General features: G+C 42.6%; 1 protein-coding gene across 1 annotated transcript; it reads right to left on the bottom strand.

Moving 5' to 3' along the window:
• Window positions 1–60: 60 nt before the first annotated feature.
• On the bottom strand, window positions 61–14,881 carry ptpn9a (protein tyrosine phosphatase non-receptor type 9a). The gene is made up of 13 exons (XM_088299320.1): window positions 14,443–14,881; window positions 7,800–7,943; window positions 7,623–7,712; window positions 6,541–6,665; window positions 5,271–5,376; window positions 5,058–5,168; window positions 4,057–4,373; window positions 3,882–3,969; window positions 3,742–3,811; window positions 3,506–3,584; window positions 3,227–3,377; window positions 2,947–3,154; window positions 61–2,561 (listed from the first exon to the last, which is right to left on the bottom strand). Exons 1-13 carry the CDS (start codon window positions 14,473–14,475, stop codon window positions 2,371–2,373), a joined length of 1,713 nt encoding a protein of 570 aa, XP_088155446.1. The 5' UTR covers window positions 14,476–14,881; the 3' UTR covers window positions 61–2,370.
• Window positions 14,882–15,593: the final 712 nt, after the last annotated feature.

The following is a 15,593-nucleotide window of genomic DNA, read 5'->3' as shown; positions in this document are numbered from 1 at the left end:
AAAGTTTTTTTTTTTGTGTTTTTTTTAAAAGCCAATACTTCAAGAATCAGACAAAAAAAACACATTGACATGGTTTGTATTTATTACATTATAGCTTGATTCAGTATTCACAAGAATGATAAAGTACGGTAATAGGTTATAACAAAACAAATATAAAATCAATGTAGATAACTGTATATGTCCTGTATGAAAACAATTGTTGAATAGCATAGAAAAATAAAAATAGGCCACATATCGGCTTTGAAAGAAGAAAAAAAAAACATGACTGTCGACAACTACAAGTAAATTCAATATGAATTCTGTAGTTAACAAAAAATAAAATCTTGGCCTGACAAGGACATGGTGCATGACACACATAGAGTAATACACTATACTCTGATATTATACATACTTCAATACTTTCAAACAATGTGGCCAGATGACAGCACACATTTTACCAACCACAGCCTGGAACTTAAAAGCAACACACACATAAATTGAAAGTAGGTCTCACACATCACCCGGACTTAACGTAGGCACACATGTGCATTCGGGATGGACCCTTAAGGTCAATAAATGGTTCCTATTTATACTATCTCTACATGCATCACTGCGGACATTTCCAAGTATCTTGGGGCTCTTAGTGAAAAGTGCAAAGACATGTGCGTGTGTGTGAGAGACAGAGAATTAGGGCCACACTGAAGTTGTAAGAAATTATTCGAAAAGACAAAAAAAGTTTTAATATGAGAACGTTTCCGTTGTAGTTTTCAGAGAGCAATTTTGTCATCTCATGTGAGAGCAAATTGGGAGAATAGTTAAAAAATATATATCTTGTCTTCTTTATATTAAATAGTTGATTTGTGTTCAGTTGTTCAGACCATGGAGGATCTTTTTTCCCCCCTCGAAAAAGAACCTCCATGGTCTGAACAAATAAACTATTTACATTTGAAGAAAATTAAAAAGGAATAAGTGATTTTATGAGAATTGAGATAAAATATTAGGAGAAAAAAATCTTGAGGAAAAAAAAAGTTGCATTTAAGTTAGTGTGGAACTTTTTCATTTTAGCAGTGATTTTGTGTGTTTTTTTTGACAACTGAATTAAGTAAAAATTGTTAGTACAGAGCAAACTTAAATTTTTTTCTTTTAATTCAATTTATGGGGGAGGGGCTTAATCAAAATAGCACAAAAATCTACAAAATCAAAACTTTCCTGAAAAAACATAATTTTGAGTAAATTCCTGTTTGAGGTATTTTTTGGAATAAAAGTTGTACTAGTCCAACCACAAAAACCTTAATATTACACTTACTTTGGTCCCAAAACAAAACAAATTTCACCTCCAACTCTTAGTCACTTTATCCTCACAATGCACTCGTTTTCTCTTCAGTGTGGTCTTAATATCTCGGAATCACTCGGAATGTCCTTTTCAGAGGAGGGACTGGGCGGCACGCTCGCTCGTACCGGCGACTCTGACATTCAACTTGTGCTAAATACCAACTTGGACCCACGGGCATTAAAAAAAAAAAAAAAAAAAAAAGCGCAACTTGGCAGCCACGTTTCCTCCCCTTTTGGAAAATTGTGCATCTCTTTAAAGGAATATTTCACCCTAAAAGAAAAAACCTGTCACACAAACACGCGTGTATTTTATTTATTTGAAAAAAAAAAAAAAAGGTTATTAGTGAGTCACTAGTTACAACTTGTCACTCTCTTTTCTAAAATTTATATATTTATATACTCTGCATTTTTTTTGTGCTCTCTGCAACACCCTGAGAGGCGACGAGATGTTGCCAAAGCCTTATAGGAAAAGAGTCATCAGTATCAAGGAAGTATGTTGACGCGATGCATCTCGACATCTTTGCATGTAGGGGAGGTTTAACCAGGTACGTTAGCGTAGAGTCTTCACGGGTGTGTTTAAGCCTAAGACGACGTTGAAATTGAAAAGGTTTCAGGTTCGTAGTTTGTCGCCTATTAAATTATGTCTATTATTATAGGATTATAATGTTCTTATCACCTACAAATAGTGGGAGTTTGCTGTATAGATGGTTGAAAATTATGCAATAAAACCTGCTTTTAATTAAGCGTGTTTGGGTCGTAATGGTCATTAGCAAAAAAATAAATAAAATTAAAAAAATAAATAAAAAAGGAATTGAGGTTTACATTTTTTGTCTATTTACTGCTGGGGCTGCCATGCAATGAGACCGTGAAACCCCTCACCATATTTTGCTGGCCGACACACGCACATACGCACACTCAAACACACGTTGTCACATGCTGACGAATGGTCCCAGAAAAGAAAAGGACAGTATTTGGCAAGACGTGCGTCTCGGGGCAAACAGCAGAATTTTGTGGGTGGGTGCATTATGGAGGGCAAGGGGGTACGGGATGAAGCGGAGCTCACTGATTGGCCGGGAGCAGGCCTTGCCTTTGGGCGTGTTCCAAAATGGCGTTGTAGCAGAAGTAGTACTGGTCCGGGGTTTGGATACTGAAGGCCCTCTGCGTTCTCATGCGGCGCACCGTCTGGCACACGTTCAGCGAGCCCACGTCTTGGAGCTGCGACAGACAGATGTCCAAGGCACAGAGGGTACCTGACAAAAAAAAAGAAAGCTTAATTTGTGAACTCGCGGGTGGCACGTCTACATTACAGTTCTGAGATTCTGGTTCACAATCTTAGCTCTGGCCTTCCGGTGTGGAGATTGTGCAAGCTTCGGGTGTAATTTGGGAAAATCATAGACAGGGCGATATGACCTCAAATCAATATCGCGATAAATTGAGCAATTTTACCTTGATAACGATAAATGCACGATAAATTCCCCCCGTGGACCAGAATCAAAATAAATGCAGGAAATGAAACTTTTGTTCCCATAACGCTTGTACCAATAAAGATATGAATTCCATGTAGGACATTTGAGTGTTTTGCAAGATTTTAACAAAACAGCTCAATTGTCCATGTCAGTGGCGAGATCTCCTCACCTGTCCTCCCAATCCCCGCGCTACAGTGAACCACCATGGGGGGTCCCTGCGGGTGTCCCGTCCACTGAGGTCCCAAAGCCTTGATCATATTCCACTGCTCTCTCTTCACAGCTGCCAGGAAGTCGATGAGAGTCACCGCCGACGTGGGGACGCCGTAGTCGGGCCAGCTGAGGTACTGGAAATGACTCACTTGCCTCTGTTCACACGTCTGTTTGGACCATCGGGACATCTTAGCGACATCTGTCACTAGTTGGGAGAAAAAAAAATGTGGCAGTCTCACCTCAGTGTTGTGCAGCTCGAGGGTGGTGTGGTTGTGGTGGGTGTGGTGGTCCACCCTTTGATTCACCACCGCTATGTGGCCGTAGACCTCCTGCCCGCCTTCGTCCAGAGGCCAGTACTGTCCACACTTCCTTCGACTGCCTTCCTCTGTCCTGCAACAACGAGGAACTTCAATCTCTTTTTACCCCCCAGTCGGTACCATCCCACAAACTTTACAACCCAAAAGATGCCCAACTCGGAGTTCAACCAAAACTTGACAGAAATTGAAAAAGAAAATTACCTGGTTGTCATGATGATGACAAGCACATTTTGCTCCCAAACCATTCTCCAAAAGTCACCGTAGGTCTTTTCCAGTGGACCTTCAGTGTGTGACACAAGCAGGATTGATTTCAAATCATGTAAGTGGATGGAACTCATTGTCTTCGACTCAAGCCTCGGTGTACCACACAGGTCCGTTCTCGGTACACTAACATTTTCTATGAAACAAATTGATCCGAAGTTTGACCGCCACCGTACCTTGAGTACCGATATACGCGTTCTTCTGTTTGTAGCCATCCATGAAGCTGGCGTTGATGTAGTCAGATCTCTGTCGGGACATGTTTGTCAATGAAGTGCCTGAATGACAAGTGTTGCGCTCAAGCCGGCCAGTGCCTTACCTCGTTCCTTCTGGGTTTCAGGCACACTCTTGTTTGATCAAGACATAGAACGTCTCCATATCGGTTCCTCTCCAGATTATAGACTGCTCTGTAAACAAAAAGAAGACTCCAAGATTGAACCAATGTTTTCTCGGGGACAAATAAAGGTCTCTGATCGATATTTAAATGAGCTCACTGTGCACAGTGGAAGGTTCCGGGCGGCGCTTCTTTCCGGAGCTCCTCGTACTCCAGGTGGATGCCGGAGCGTTGAAGCCTGCCGAGGTGCGTCAGCAGCTCCTGCGGGCGCATGGATTCGGGTCCTGGGATGTGAATGGAAGAGTCCTCCAGGGGGATGCCCACCAGCTCGTCCACGGGGTCCACGCAGCCGTTCTGACCCGCCAGAAGCTGCTGGTTCCAGCTGAAGGCGTCCAGGGGAAGCAAGCCGCCCAAGTGCTGGGGAAGGCAGTCCCTGGGGAGGTGTTGGCGCAGCTCGGCCATCTTCACCATCTGGACCTGGGGGAACGTTTGAAGAAGCCGCCGTCAGTCCGGGCTTCGCAAATGACAAAAGTTCTTCAAATAGTTGCGCCGTCCGTGGCCCAATGAGTTGCCATCCACTTTTGATTAGCGTATATTCCGGACTCTAAGGCGCACCATATTGATCCAGAACTTGTCAGAAAATGGTTACATTTGAAAATTGCTGATTTGTTGATTAGTTGTTACACCTCATGGATATTTTTTTGAGCTGGATGAACGGCAAGGTCAAGACTTTTGTTTTTGTTGCATACTGAAGACTTTTTGGTTTCAGATCAAAAGATGAAAATGAGACAAAAGCTGAGAATTTCTTTTTTTTTGCGGTACCATAATTTCCAGACTATAAAGCACACCCACATATAAGCCGCAACAACTCCTTAAAAAAAAATAGCTATACAAGTGGAAGACCATTTTTACCAATGCATTGCCTGGCCAAGGGGCGTGGCCTAGTGAGTGATATCAGGAGCCGAGTTGAGGCTGACAGCAGCTCTTTGCAAGTTCTCTTATTTTTTATTTGTGTGTTTGGCTGTCTCTCACATGAAACGTCTAAGCGTATTGGCGAATGTGACTTTCCTGTACCTTAACTCATTTACTGCCATTGACGGCTAAAGACGTCAAAGATCCATTTTTTATTTTATTTTTTTAACTCGCTTTCCCGTGGCTTACCCGCTCCCGAAGTTTCTCCTTCAACAGCAAACTGAGCAGGTTGTAGGGCACCCGAAACCACACGGGGGCCCCAACAATCAACACCTTCTTCAGCCTGGCGGGGAACGCTCCCTAATAATGGGAGAGAGACAGCAAAGAGTTTAACATGGAAAAGTTTGAGCCCTTGCACATTCCGATCGCTACGTTAGCAAAGGGAACAATAAAAAGGTGAACCTTGAGTAGGTTGAGAATCTTCTTGCTCAGGTCCAGCTCGAAGTTTGTGTAATTGGAACCGGCCATGTCGTATATGAACACCAAGCCGTTCCTCTGGGTCTCGAAGCTGTCGACGGCAAATACGTTTTCAACACAACGGCTAAGATATCTTTTGGGCATTTTATTTATTTATCTTTTTGTATTTATCCAATCAGACTTCAGCCTCTGCGTGTTACCACGTGAATCTAATTTGTCCAACAATGTAACTTCAAATATATTAGCAATTTGTAATATTAACCTTCTAACGTCAGCATTCTTCCGTCTTGTCATCAGTTGGTCGGAGCAAATTTTGTTACAGCCAAGTTTGAATTACGAAACATCATAATGGATGTATAAAACAAATATTTTTATATTAAAAGTTGTGGATTTTTTTTTGCCTAGAAGGGAAATGCTAAATATTTGGAGATTGGTTGATTCGGATGAATTTTTTTTTTTTTGGGGGGGGGCATTGTTATATCTACTTTTGGGGAGATATTGAAGGAGACGTATACATTCTGAAATTTAGATATATCCTCTGTGATGCTTAGTTACTTTAGAAACACCTGTGATGATAACTTAGTTATAATATTAGGATATATTTTCACTTAACTCATTCACAAGCAGCCGAGTAAAAAAACCAAAAAAAACGGATCTTTGACGTGTTTAGCCGTCAATGGCAGTAAATGAGTTAATCTTGAAAAGTTCTATGAGGAACATTAAAAGGGTTACATGGCTGAAACAAACAATATAATTCAAAAATAAAGAAAAAGAAGATGATTATGATGATTAGATCCGGATCAAGGCTAACACGGATACCCGGGACATCGGTCTTTGAGACATTTGCAAACTCCAATTTTTGTTGTCGTTGCACCGACATTCCCGAGTATGTGTGCATTTGTAATGTAGATTGATTCTTTTGTTTCATTTTATTTTGTTTATAAGGATGTTGCTTTCCTTGTCCTCTGCTCTAAGATGTTAATAGTTGGAATAATTTTTAAAAAGTCCTGATACTTAATAATCAGGATTTTTTTTATTTTTTACTTTTTTTAATTTTTTAATTGTTCATACCTGTTGTGCCGTCAGTGAAATATTGATGAACGAGATGTTATTGTGTTTTTTTGTTTTACAATCGTGATTCAATAGCAGGCGGTATTAATAGGCGGATGAAGTCGATTAAAAGTGTCTACTAACATCCCAGGTAGCAAATGCACAGCCTGCACGTACTTTTTGGGGTGCGGGTCGGGATGCTCACCTTTCCACGGCGCGATCCAGGAGGTAGAAGAGTGCTTGCAGAACCACGTGGTTGCCCGTCTTGTTTGGGTGATGCAGTTTGGCAGTATACAAGGCGATGGAGGCTCCCGACGGATCACGTGCACTCTGTAAAAGCGCACAAAACATAATTTTGGTCGCACATTTCCAGGTCATCTTCATCAAACTGCCACAAAAAGAAGCCCTTTCCTTGTATTTATGTTTGTCAAGGATGAGCTGTTCTTAACATTTCCTGATTGAAGTGTACTCCAAATGCAACAATTTAAGTATTGACCACAAGGGGGCACTCGAATTTACCAACTGGATTTTATTTATTTATTTATTTTTGGTCCCTGGCAGGAGGAGCAACTCCGGATTCAGTAAATGACGCTGGCGCGGAAGACAATTTAACAGCAGCCAATACAGGAATACGGCTAAAAATAGTGCAGACAGGATATGAACGACGTGTGTAGCATCCACGTCAATCGGCCGCATCAGCAGGGAAGGACGGAGGGAAGCCGGGAGCCTTTTATGAGCGGGATTTGTAATACAAAAGGCTAAAGATATCATCATGTGGTCATTCCAGTTCACTTGGAAAAATTAGAACATGTTCCTGCAACATCAAACAATATTAGCGTTCTATTCTTTTTTCCTCCCCCCTTGCATTTTTTTTCTTTCTTGCTCCGTCAACCAAGTAACTTTGCTTCCACCTCCTTCTTCCCAAATGCAGGTGACGCAAGCGTGTTGTGCAACATAAACGCCAATTCAGTTTTTGTTTTTCATTGAGGCGTAAAATGTGATTTTTGACAATTACAATTACATTGGGAATCTGCTCGGTTCAGGCCTCGGATAAAGTGGCAGAAAAAAACAACAGAGCAGCAAGTTTGAGTCACATGGAGTTGAAAATCAAAACGACTATGAAGGAAAACTGAGGAAAAAAGGCAACAAGCGGGCAAGTGTAGATGAGACATGGAATGGGCACAACTTTGTGTTCTCCACACTTCAGCAAGTGCTTTTATTTTGGTGCATGAGCATGTTCAAACGGGTTTTCAATGTCCAAGTGTGAACAATAGCACAAGAACTTACCAGGACGGTGAACTTTCCGCTGAGCAACTCGGACCGCAAAGGCTCTTCCTGAGGCTGAAGTCTGACGATTCCTTCTTTGAGACGCGTTTCCTGGAGAGTGCGGCAGGCCGAGTCAGTTTGAGCGATCGTGAGACAGCCACCAAAAAAGAAAAAAGAAAAACCGTGAAACTTGCCTACCCTGTAACTGTGGAACAGCTGGATGGCGCGCAGCACGTCGAACTTGCGCGCCATAAGGAACTTGACGGCCAGTTCCCTGGAGAGCGGCGAGACTCCATGCTGACTGGTCCACTTGGTAATTTCCTCCAGAAACTGTCTGATGGCCTGAAAGAGAGGCAGCAAACGTTACACTCACAAGAGCCGGAACAGAAAAGCTGCAAAAAAAAAAAAAAAAAAAAAAAGCTGTAATTGCATACTGATGTCACAAGGTGGCGACAAATTGGAGAAGATCATGACGCACGCGACTCAACTTTTTTTCTGCCGCGGACCGGTTCATACAAGTCCATAACTTTTGCTGGCACTTTTTGCTAATGCTAATAGCTGGCTGTTAGCCAGTAGCAGCCACCAACGCCGGACACTTCATACAATGACGCCGTAATGAGCTAGCGGTTTGTTAGCTTCCTAAATTAGCGACTGAATCATGTCAATTAAAACTGCGATTAAGCGAGCCGAAAAGTCGAAAACGGAAGTCAATGTCGCCGTTACGCCACAGCGGAAGCGGCGTTGTTCGTCGAGTAATGAAATGACGGCGTCGGGACAAGAGACAAAAAAAAAAAATTCAATTCCTCTCTCAATTTGAGGACTCGTTTCACCTAAAGTTCCATGCGACTTACACGATCCATGTAAGGTTTCAACTTCTTCTGCTGCGATTAAACAAAATGCAGTCGCCTTCATGTGATTACACGCGATTTTATTTTCAGCAGCCATTCCGCAGATGGCGCCCGGCCCGAATCGTGGCGCTTGATCCATACGGATCACGGGTCAAAGATTGGTTGAGGACCTCTGCCAAAACTGTATTCAGTAGTTGAATTGTTAAAAAAATGACAAAGCAAGCCCCTTTACGTGAGGCTCAGCAACAGTCTTGGCTACCACGCTAGCCTAGCTAACACATCACCACAAACTCTTGCGACACACGTGTGCACTTGAATTTGACTCAAACCATATTGTTCCATTTCACAACCCCCTCCATCATCATCATCAGACACCAAAGTGTGCCGCTCTAGCTTATAAATGAGCTTCCGCCAGCTGTGTGGGGAGATGCTAATGAGCTTCTTGTGGAGTCTGGCAGCAACCACAGAAAGGAACCCAAGAGAGCAGAAAAAAAAAATACCCCTGATGCTTTACAAGTAAAGAAATCTCTCCTGGCACTAAAACAATTGTTGGGTTGGGGGGGAGGGGGGGCAATGTGAATTATTTTGAGCTATTTGTAGTCAGGGAAAATAGCAAGGGATTGCAGAATCCCAAAATGGCCTCACCCCATCTGCATTTGAGTAAATAATCACTCCACTAGACTTTGAAAAGGCTTCCCATAAACAAGTATTGAGCGAGCGAGCTGACGTAGGTGTGCGTGTGAGGGGCGGTCGGGTCGCTTCCTTTTGCTTCTCCGCTCCTGGTCGTCGCCATCTCGGCACCCGACAACAACGGCGCTCTCTGCTTTTTGTGGTCAGGCGGGACCCACAAGCGTGCAGGGAGTTGGAGGCGGGTGGGGGAGGGGGTCAGGAAGTCCACTTATGGGATTCTCTTTAGGAGCACAAAACACTCAGTGAGGGGCGGCGAGGCCTGAAGACAGGATGCCACTATGTCTGCTCTCTCTCTCTCTCTCGAGGAAAGATGACGAGGAATAAAGCTGCTGCTCTGTTCTCATGTCTTAACATGCACCACGTGAGGCACCAGTGCACCTGACATTTGGACACTCCATTAGGTACACCCAACTGTCCTAAACTCTTTAGAAACCGTCCATGGAAATGCGTTAACGGTCATACAAGTGTTAATTTAAAAAAAAAAAAAAAGGTTTTAAAATATTTAGTTCAAGATTTTTTTAGATTTCTTTTAAGACTTTTTATATATATTTTTTCATCATTGCCTTCAGAGATGAGCTAGTTGACAAAACCAATATTTATTTATTTTTCTATATTTCGTGAAAGATTTTGTAAAAAAAAAAAAATTGTAAATATTTTTTAAAGAATTTTTTAGATTACTTTTGATACTTTATCCTTTTTTGTTGACAAACCTATTTTTATTTATTTATTAAGATTTTGTGGAAGATTTTGACATGTTTTTTTAATATTTTTTTTAATTTCTTTTAAGACTTGTTAAAATGTTTTTTCGTCATTGCCTTCAACAGAGAAGAGCTAGTTGACAAAAGCAATGTTGCCAGATGAGCAACTTTTCCAACGTCCCTGACGACTATTTTCAACAAAGTGCAGAACACTGATGAAAATCCAAACGTGCAGTAAGTTTAACAAAGTGAAATCTGGTGTGAGTTTTGTTCTTTTCCCGAGGCCAGTTTGGTCGCACTGGGCAGGATAAGGCCGACTCTCAGCCACGTTTTACATTCTTGACAAGGAAATCTGTCAAAGTGTTCAGCAGGAAGCTTGCGTCACCATTTCACATCCACTTGGGAGTACAACAACAACATCATCATCATCATCATCGATAGGCTTCAAGTCAAGTTGCGTCTCACAGATCTTTGCGCCAAAGACAACTTCCTGTCAGGTATGCTTTATGACTCCGAAGTTGCCTCCACTTCTTCGCCCACAAGCTGTGACCCCCGACTTCCTGGAGGAGACGCTCTTGTTTGGTTCCACTGGAGGGGGTCGGGGGGGGGGACTTGTGGGATCCAATTCACGGATCCGTTTTGGTGTGGTGTTGGCGTGCTAACAGCTGAGAGGTCACTTATTTGTTTCCTGGAGGATGCATAAATATTTACCTGATTGCAGCAGATGTTTCCCGTCAACGTTCCGCCGTTTAGGACGATCAAGGTTTCAGTTTCCATGGCCGCGGGTCCAACAGAACCACACTTTGGTTTGGACCACGTTTAGACGAGCGATCCTCACTTCTGTCTGACACTGACTTCATCAAATTATTCGATCGTGTCGCTGCATCACTGCATACATAACTTATGTGCGGGGGGGGGTGCTGGAGATGGTCCGGGTCGCTTTAAGTTTTCCACAATAATGTACAACTGATCCAGTGAACAGGATTGGTGAGCCGGTCCTCGTTCTCATCTTTGCAGACTTCTCAACATGTCAACTTGAGTCATGACGTCTGTTTTTCTTGAGCGCCGCGACTTCCTCTGTGCATTCGAGACATGTCAAGGTGCCCCTGTGCTCCAAAAATAAATAAATAAATTGACATTCTGTCTCCTGCTTTTCTTGATATTGATTATTCTCGTTGACAATCTTTCGCTACATGAGAAGTTTTGAAAAAAAACTTTTAAAAAAATTAACAAAAAATAAAACATGGATGATGTGATAGCTTTTCCTTTGACTTGGTGGCACTTCAGAAATACGTTTGGCAGAAAGCTGTCACGAGCCGGAGATATGCTTGGCCAAAAAAAAAGCAAACAAAAACACAAGGCACCATCACGGCAACAAACATTTGGGCCGCACACCAACCTTGGATGCCATGTCGGGCGGGCGCAAAACCTACCGGTACCCTGAGAACACCCGCACGGGGACAGGCAGACGATGCAAATTCCACAAAGTCAGGCGGAGCAGAGACGATTAAAAACTAAAAACCTCCCAACTGCGAGCTCCACTACTCGCTTCACCCTTTTTATGTGTGTGATAAGCAAAGTCAGAAAATAAAGCCAAAGCGTGATGGAAACTGAGCATTGTCATGACAACACTTTGAATGTAAAGGAAGAAGGCATTTGCGTATGTTGTGTTTGGTACGGCTGCCGAATCGTCAAAGAGCAGCTGAGGCTCGCTTCTATTTGGTACGAGGCGGTCGATGCCCAAAAAACAGGAAGTCGATAACAACACTCTCTGCGCTCGCTCCCCACTTTTCTCAGTTTCCTGGGAGCACGCACCCACACACGCGCACATTAGCACATGATAGCCACACACGTGCACTCTGCAGCTAACCCCGCCCCTCAAACAGTCTCGTGGAAATGCTTTTAACAGCTGCCTGAGTGAAGTTCCACAATGTGTGTGTGTGTGTGTGTGTTCCCAAGGGACACACAAACACATTATAGTACCCCCCCGGCTCACACAGGAAATGAAGTAGCCAGGTTAGGCTTTCTACTGGCCCAACGATGACGAGGTGGAGAGGAATCGCCAGGCGGAACCAAGCAACGAAGATAAAGTTGCTAACTCAAAGTGGAAAGACGTGGCCATCAAGTGAGCGGTGAAGGCTAAACCCTGAGACGCTACGGAAATAGAAGTGATTTCACAATGAGACAATCACCACATACGCTTAAGCGCAGTTCATTGGTATTTAACTTTGAAAACGATCAAAAGATTTCCAGCGCCATCATCTTGAGGAAGCGTTTGGTCTCAAACGTTCATGTACAATTTTTATTTCGATGCATTCTCTCGTTGGAGCTTATCCCAACTGACTTTGGGCGAGGCGGTGAACAACCCGGGGCGGTCGGCAGCCAATCGTAGGGTGCATGTTCACACGCGTCACACCTACAGGCTATTTAGAAAATTAACTGAAGAAGCATGTCTTTGGAATGTGGGAGGAGGAAGACTGTGTTATTTTCTTTTATTTAAGTGCACGGCTCAGGTTAAAACGAGCGAGGGATGGGTGAGTACCGACACCAGGTATCATAGCAAGCCGAGGTTTCAGGTATTTGTGATGGATGCCGATATCTGGCATTGCCAAGAAAAAAAAAAGTACCTATTTTTTTTTTTTAAAATAATGTAAATTCGGGTAAGTCTTCCTTGCCAGTGGGTGGCGCTACACTGTGGCCGTTTGACACATCGATGAAGCATCATCTGCGTCAGAAAGATCTTTTTTTCATAATTATCTGTCGTGGTATCGGTACTTGGTATCTGCATCAGTAAGTACTCAATAGTGAATACTCGTCCTGCTATCAGGCAGAAGAAAATAAAGTTAGAAAAACCCGCGATCAGGCAAGGGCTGGAATCGGATTCTGACGACATGATTATCTTGAGCACGCTGAGCGAGTCTATTGCATTTCTTTTTTTTTTTTAAGTAACAGGGCGCACGCTAACACTCAATCCTGGTTGCAAAGGTTCATTCCAAGAAAGGTTTTTAGTAACATATTAACGTTACTTGGAATTTGTCTTGATGGGTTTGCACTCCTCTTAATGTGACATTGGATTGGAAAAACTGGACTCCATAGCAGACACTTGTTTTGCATATCCGCTCTAACTAGCCGCACATTATTTTTGTTGTATAATACATTTGCATCCTCCTGCCAACTCTAATTGCTCCATTTGACAGGGCGTTTGCTTCATTTCATACGGGTTATTCCTCTGAGCTAATTGTTCAAGGCACAGCAAGGTACACTCAGCCAGCATACAATTATTTTGTACTTGGAACTCGACAGTGCAAGTGACGATACAATAAGTAAGCCAAGGCACATATTTTACATTGGAGAAAAAAAATAAATAAAAAATAAATCTGACCGGTCACTATCATACAGAAATGCCTGATAAAATACAGTACAGTATTTTGCCAAGATAATACCAAAAATAATGTTATTTTTTTTGTTATTTTGTCACATCATAGTAAGCCATGAGTAGGCAGTGATTTTTGCAGATTCAGCAGGTTCGGTTCCGGAATTTAAGAAAATATTTGCGACTGCCAAACTGCAAATGTGCGGACTGCATACTGAAAAAATAATGAGTAGCCATGAAGAGCATTTAATTGTGATGCTTGTCACAATATGTTGCTGGCATAGATGGAACAAGTATAGAATATTTGTAGTTAATTAAATTTAAGAAAAGTCATTTTCAGAGCTCACCTGTTGATATTTCACAACACAGTAATGTGCTCAGTGGTTGGCAATTACTGGTCTTGGTCTACTGAATGTTTCGGCTAGTAAGTGCTTATTATTTTTAAAAATGAAAATGTGCAAATTACCTTAACTGAGGGCTTTAAATCAGGTATGTCCAAACTGCGGCACGCCATCTATTTTTTGGGCAGACCTCTGCATATAGTTAAAAATGTTTAATAAATTAGAACCAAATCATCTCTAAGTGCCCCTGGCATCCTTGTACTTTTGTGTATGTTTCATTTGGGTGAAATAGTTTGGCCATTACTGCTCAAAATTGTCAAAAGTTTGACTGGTGACCTGTTAATTGTCTGGTGACCAATCCAGGGGGTACACCACATCTCGTTCTTGGACGTAAATAAATACACGGATTTTCAGTATCGGTCGTATGACACATTTAATGAGCCATGCATAACATATTCAATTGTTTATTTAGCTTTTTGTATGCTCGTAAAAACTAGTCTCGTGCTGTTCAGTTCACCCAACGAAATGGGGATGCGTTTAAGGAACACGCCAAAAACGGGGGGAAAACAGTTGTCTTAAAAAAAAAAACAACCAAAAAACAGACGATTCCCGTCATAAAATGCGCATATTTTCCACAGCTGCAGTGCCCGCCACCCACTCGAAATGGGGCTTGGGGTGGCGAATTCACACGCGTGAAAAGACCAGGAGGGCTTCTTGCGCTTCACAGCGACTCAAACACACATGGGAACTGTCGGTGACGCAATCATGCGCCACAAATCGATAACAGCAGTTCCGCTCCGCTTTCGGGCAACATTTCAGTCCGCATTCGAGCACTGACACGGTCCCATTGTGTCGAATTGAACGCAATAAACACACAAACAAAGGGCCTACCTGTTCTTCCTCGGCCGACAAAGTAGCTGCCATGGTACCAATTCGGTCACCACCACACGGGAGGAGGAGGAGGGGGAGAAGGAAGAAGAAGCAGCAGCAGCAGGCTTCTGGGGGTCGAAGGCTGTTCGGTCCTTCTTTGCTTTTTCTCCCAGGCTAATTAACTGGAATGTTCCATCTAAAAAAAGAAGACCAGTAAAAGACACAATCTGCTTATTGTCTTGGTTTTCAAGCTCACGCTAAAAAGGAGAAAAAAACAAGGCCCGATTATGGAGGTTCGGCCGCCTTCGAACCGTCACCTCCGCCAAGCCCAGCCCAGCCGTAGCCTAGCTTTAGCCTAGCCTAGCCTAGCCTAGCCGCGCGGATCACTGTCGACTCCTCGCAGCCATGAAAAATTTTAGTTTTGCCGGAGAGCCTTGAACGTCTCCTTTATGCAGACTGCAATGAGGCCAGTTCGCCAGCCGCTTCCTGCACGCGACTCTGCACCCTGGTGGTCGGCGCCGGAAGGGCAACCGCATACAGGGTCACCACGCCTACGTGTTAATTCATAAAAACGGCAGCATTGAACATGAAACTATAGAAACAGATTTGTTGAAGAAATAATACGTCCTGAGACTAAATGTAACAGTGCTTGTAGTATAACCGACTCCTAAATAAACAAAACAGCTCTTGAGCTCCCCCAAAATATTTTTTTCCGTGTTCCTCCCCATTAATGACAAATTTACATATCAAAATTAACAGATTGGTTGACCCTTTTGGGGTGGTGGTTAATTTGTTAAACAGTAACGTTTTAACTAGTAGAAGACCTTTTTAGCGATCTGGAGGAAGAGGAAAAAAGTGAGCTATGACTCAACAACAACAAAAAATAATACATAATAAATAAAAACACTCTTCTATACAGTTAGCTTGTATTAATATATATATATATTAATGTATATGTAGAAAAGATGAATCAGCTAAAAGCTGCACAATATCTTGATTGTACTTCCACCAACCTTTTTGCCATCTCATATCACTCACACACATTTCCCATATTTTATGATAGATATTTTACTGTTACATCATATTTTGCTGTCCATCCTATTTGGTTAAGTTCTAAGTAGACTTTCATTGTCTGTGTGTGTGAGCGTGAGAAAGTGTGGGAGAGCTCTCAG

Source organism: Idiotropiscis lumnitzeri, chromosome 6, assembly GCF_059441095.1.
Source record: "Idiotropiscis lumnitzeri isolate Australia: NSW breed Sydney's pygmy pipehorse chromosome 6, RoL_Ilum_1.0, whole genome shotgun sequence".
Classification (NCBI taxonomy): domain Eukaryota; kingdom Metazoa; phylum Chordata; class Actinopteri; order Syngnathiformes; family Syngnathidae; genus Idiotropiscis; species Idiotropiscis lumnitzeri.
The sequence above is the reverse complement of the archived record's forward strand: the minus strand, read 5'-3'. Positions and strand labels throughout refer to the sequence as shown.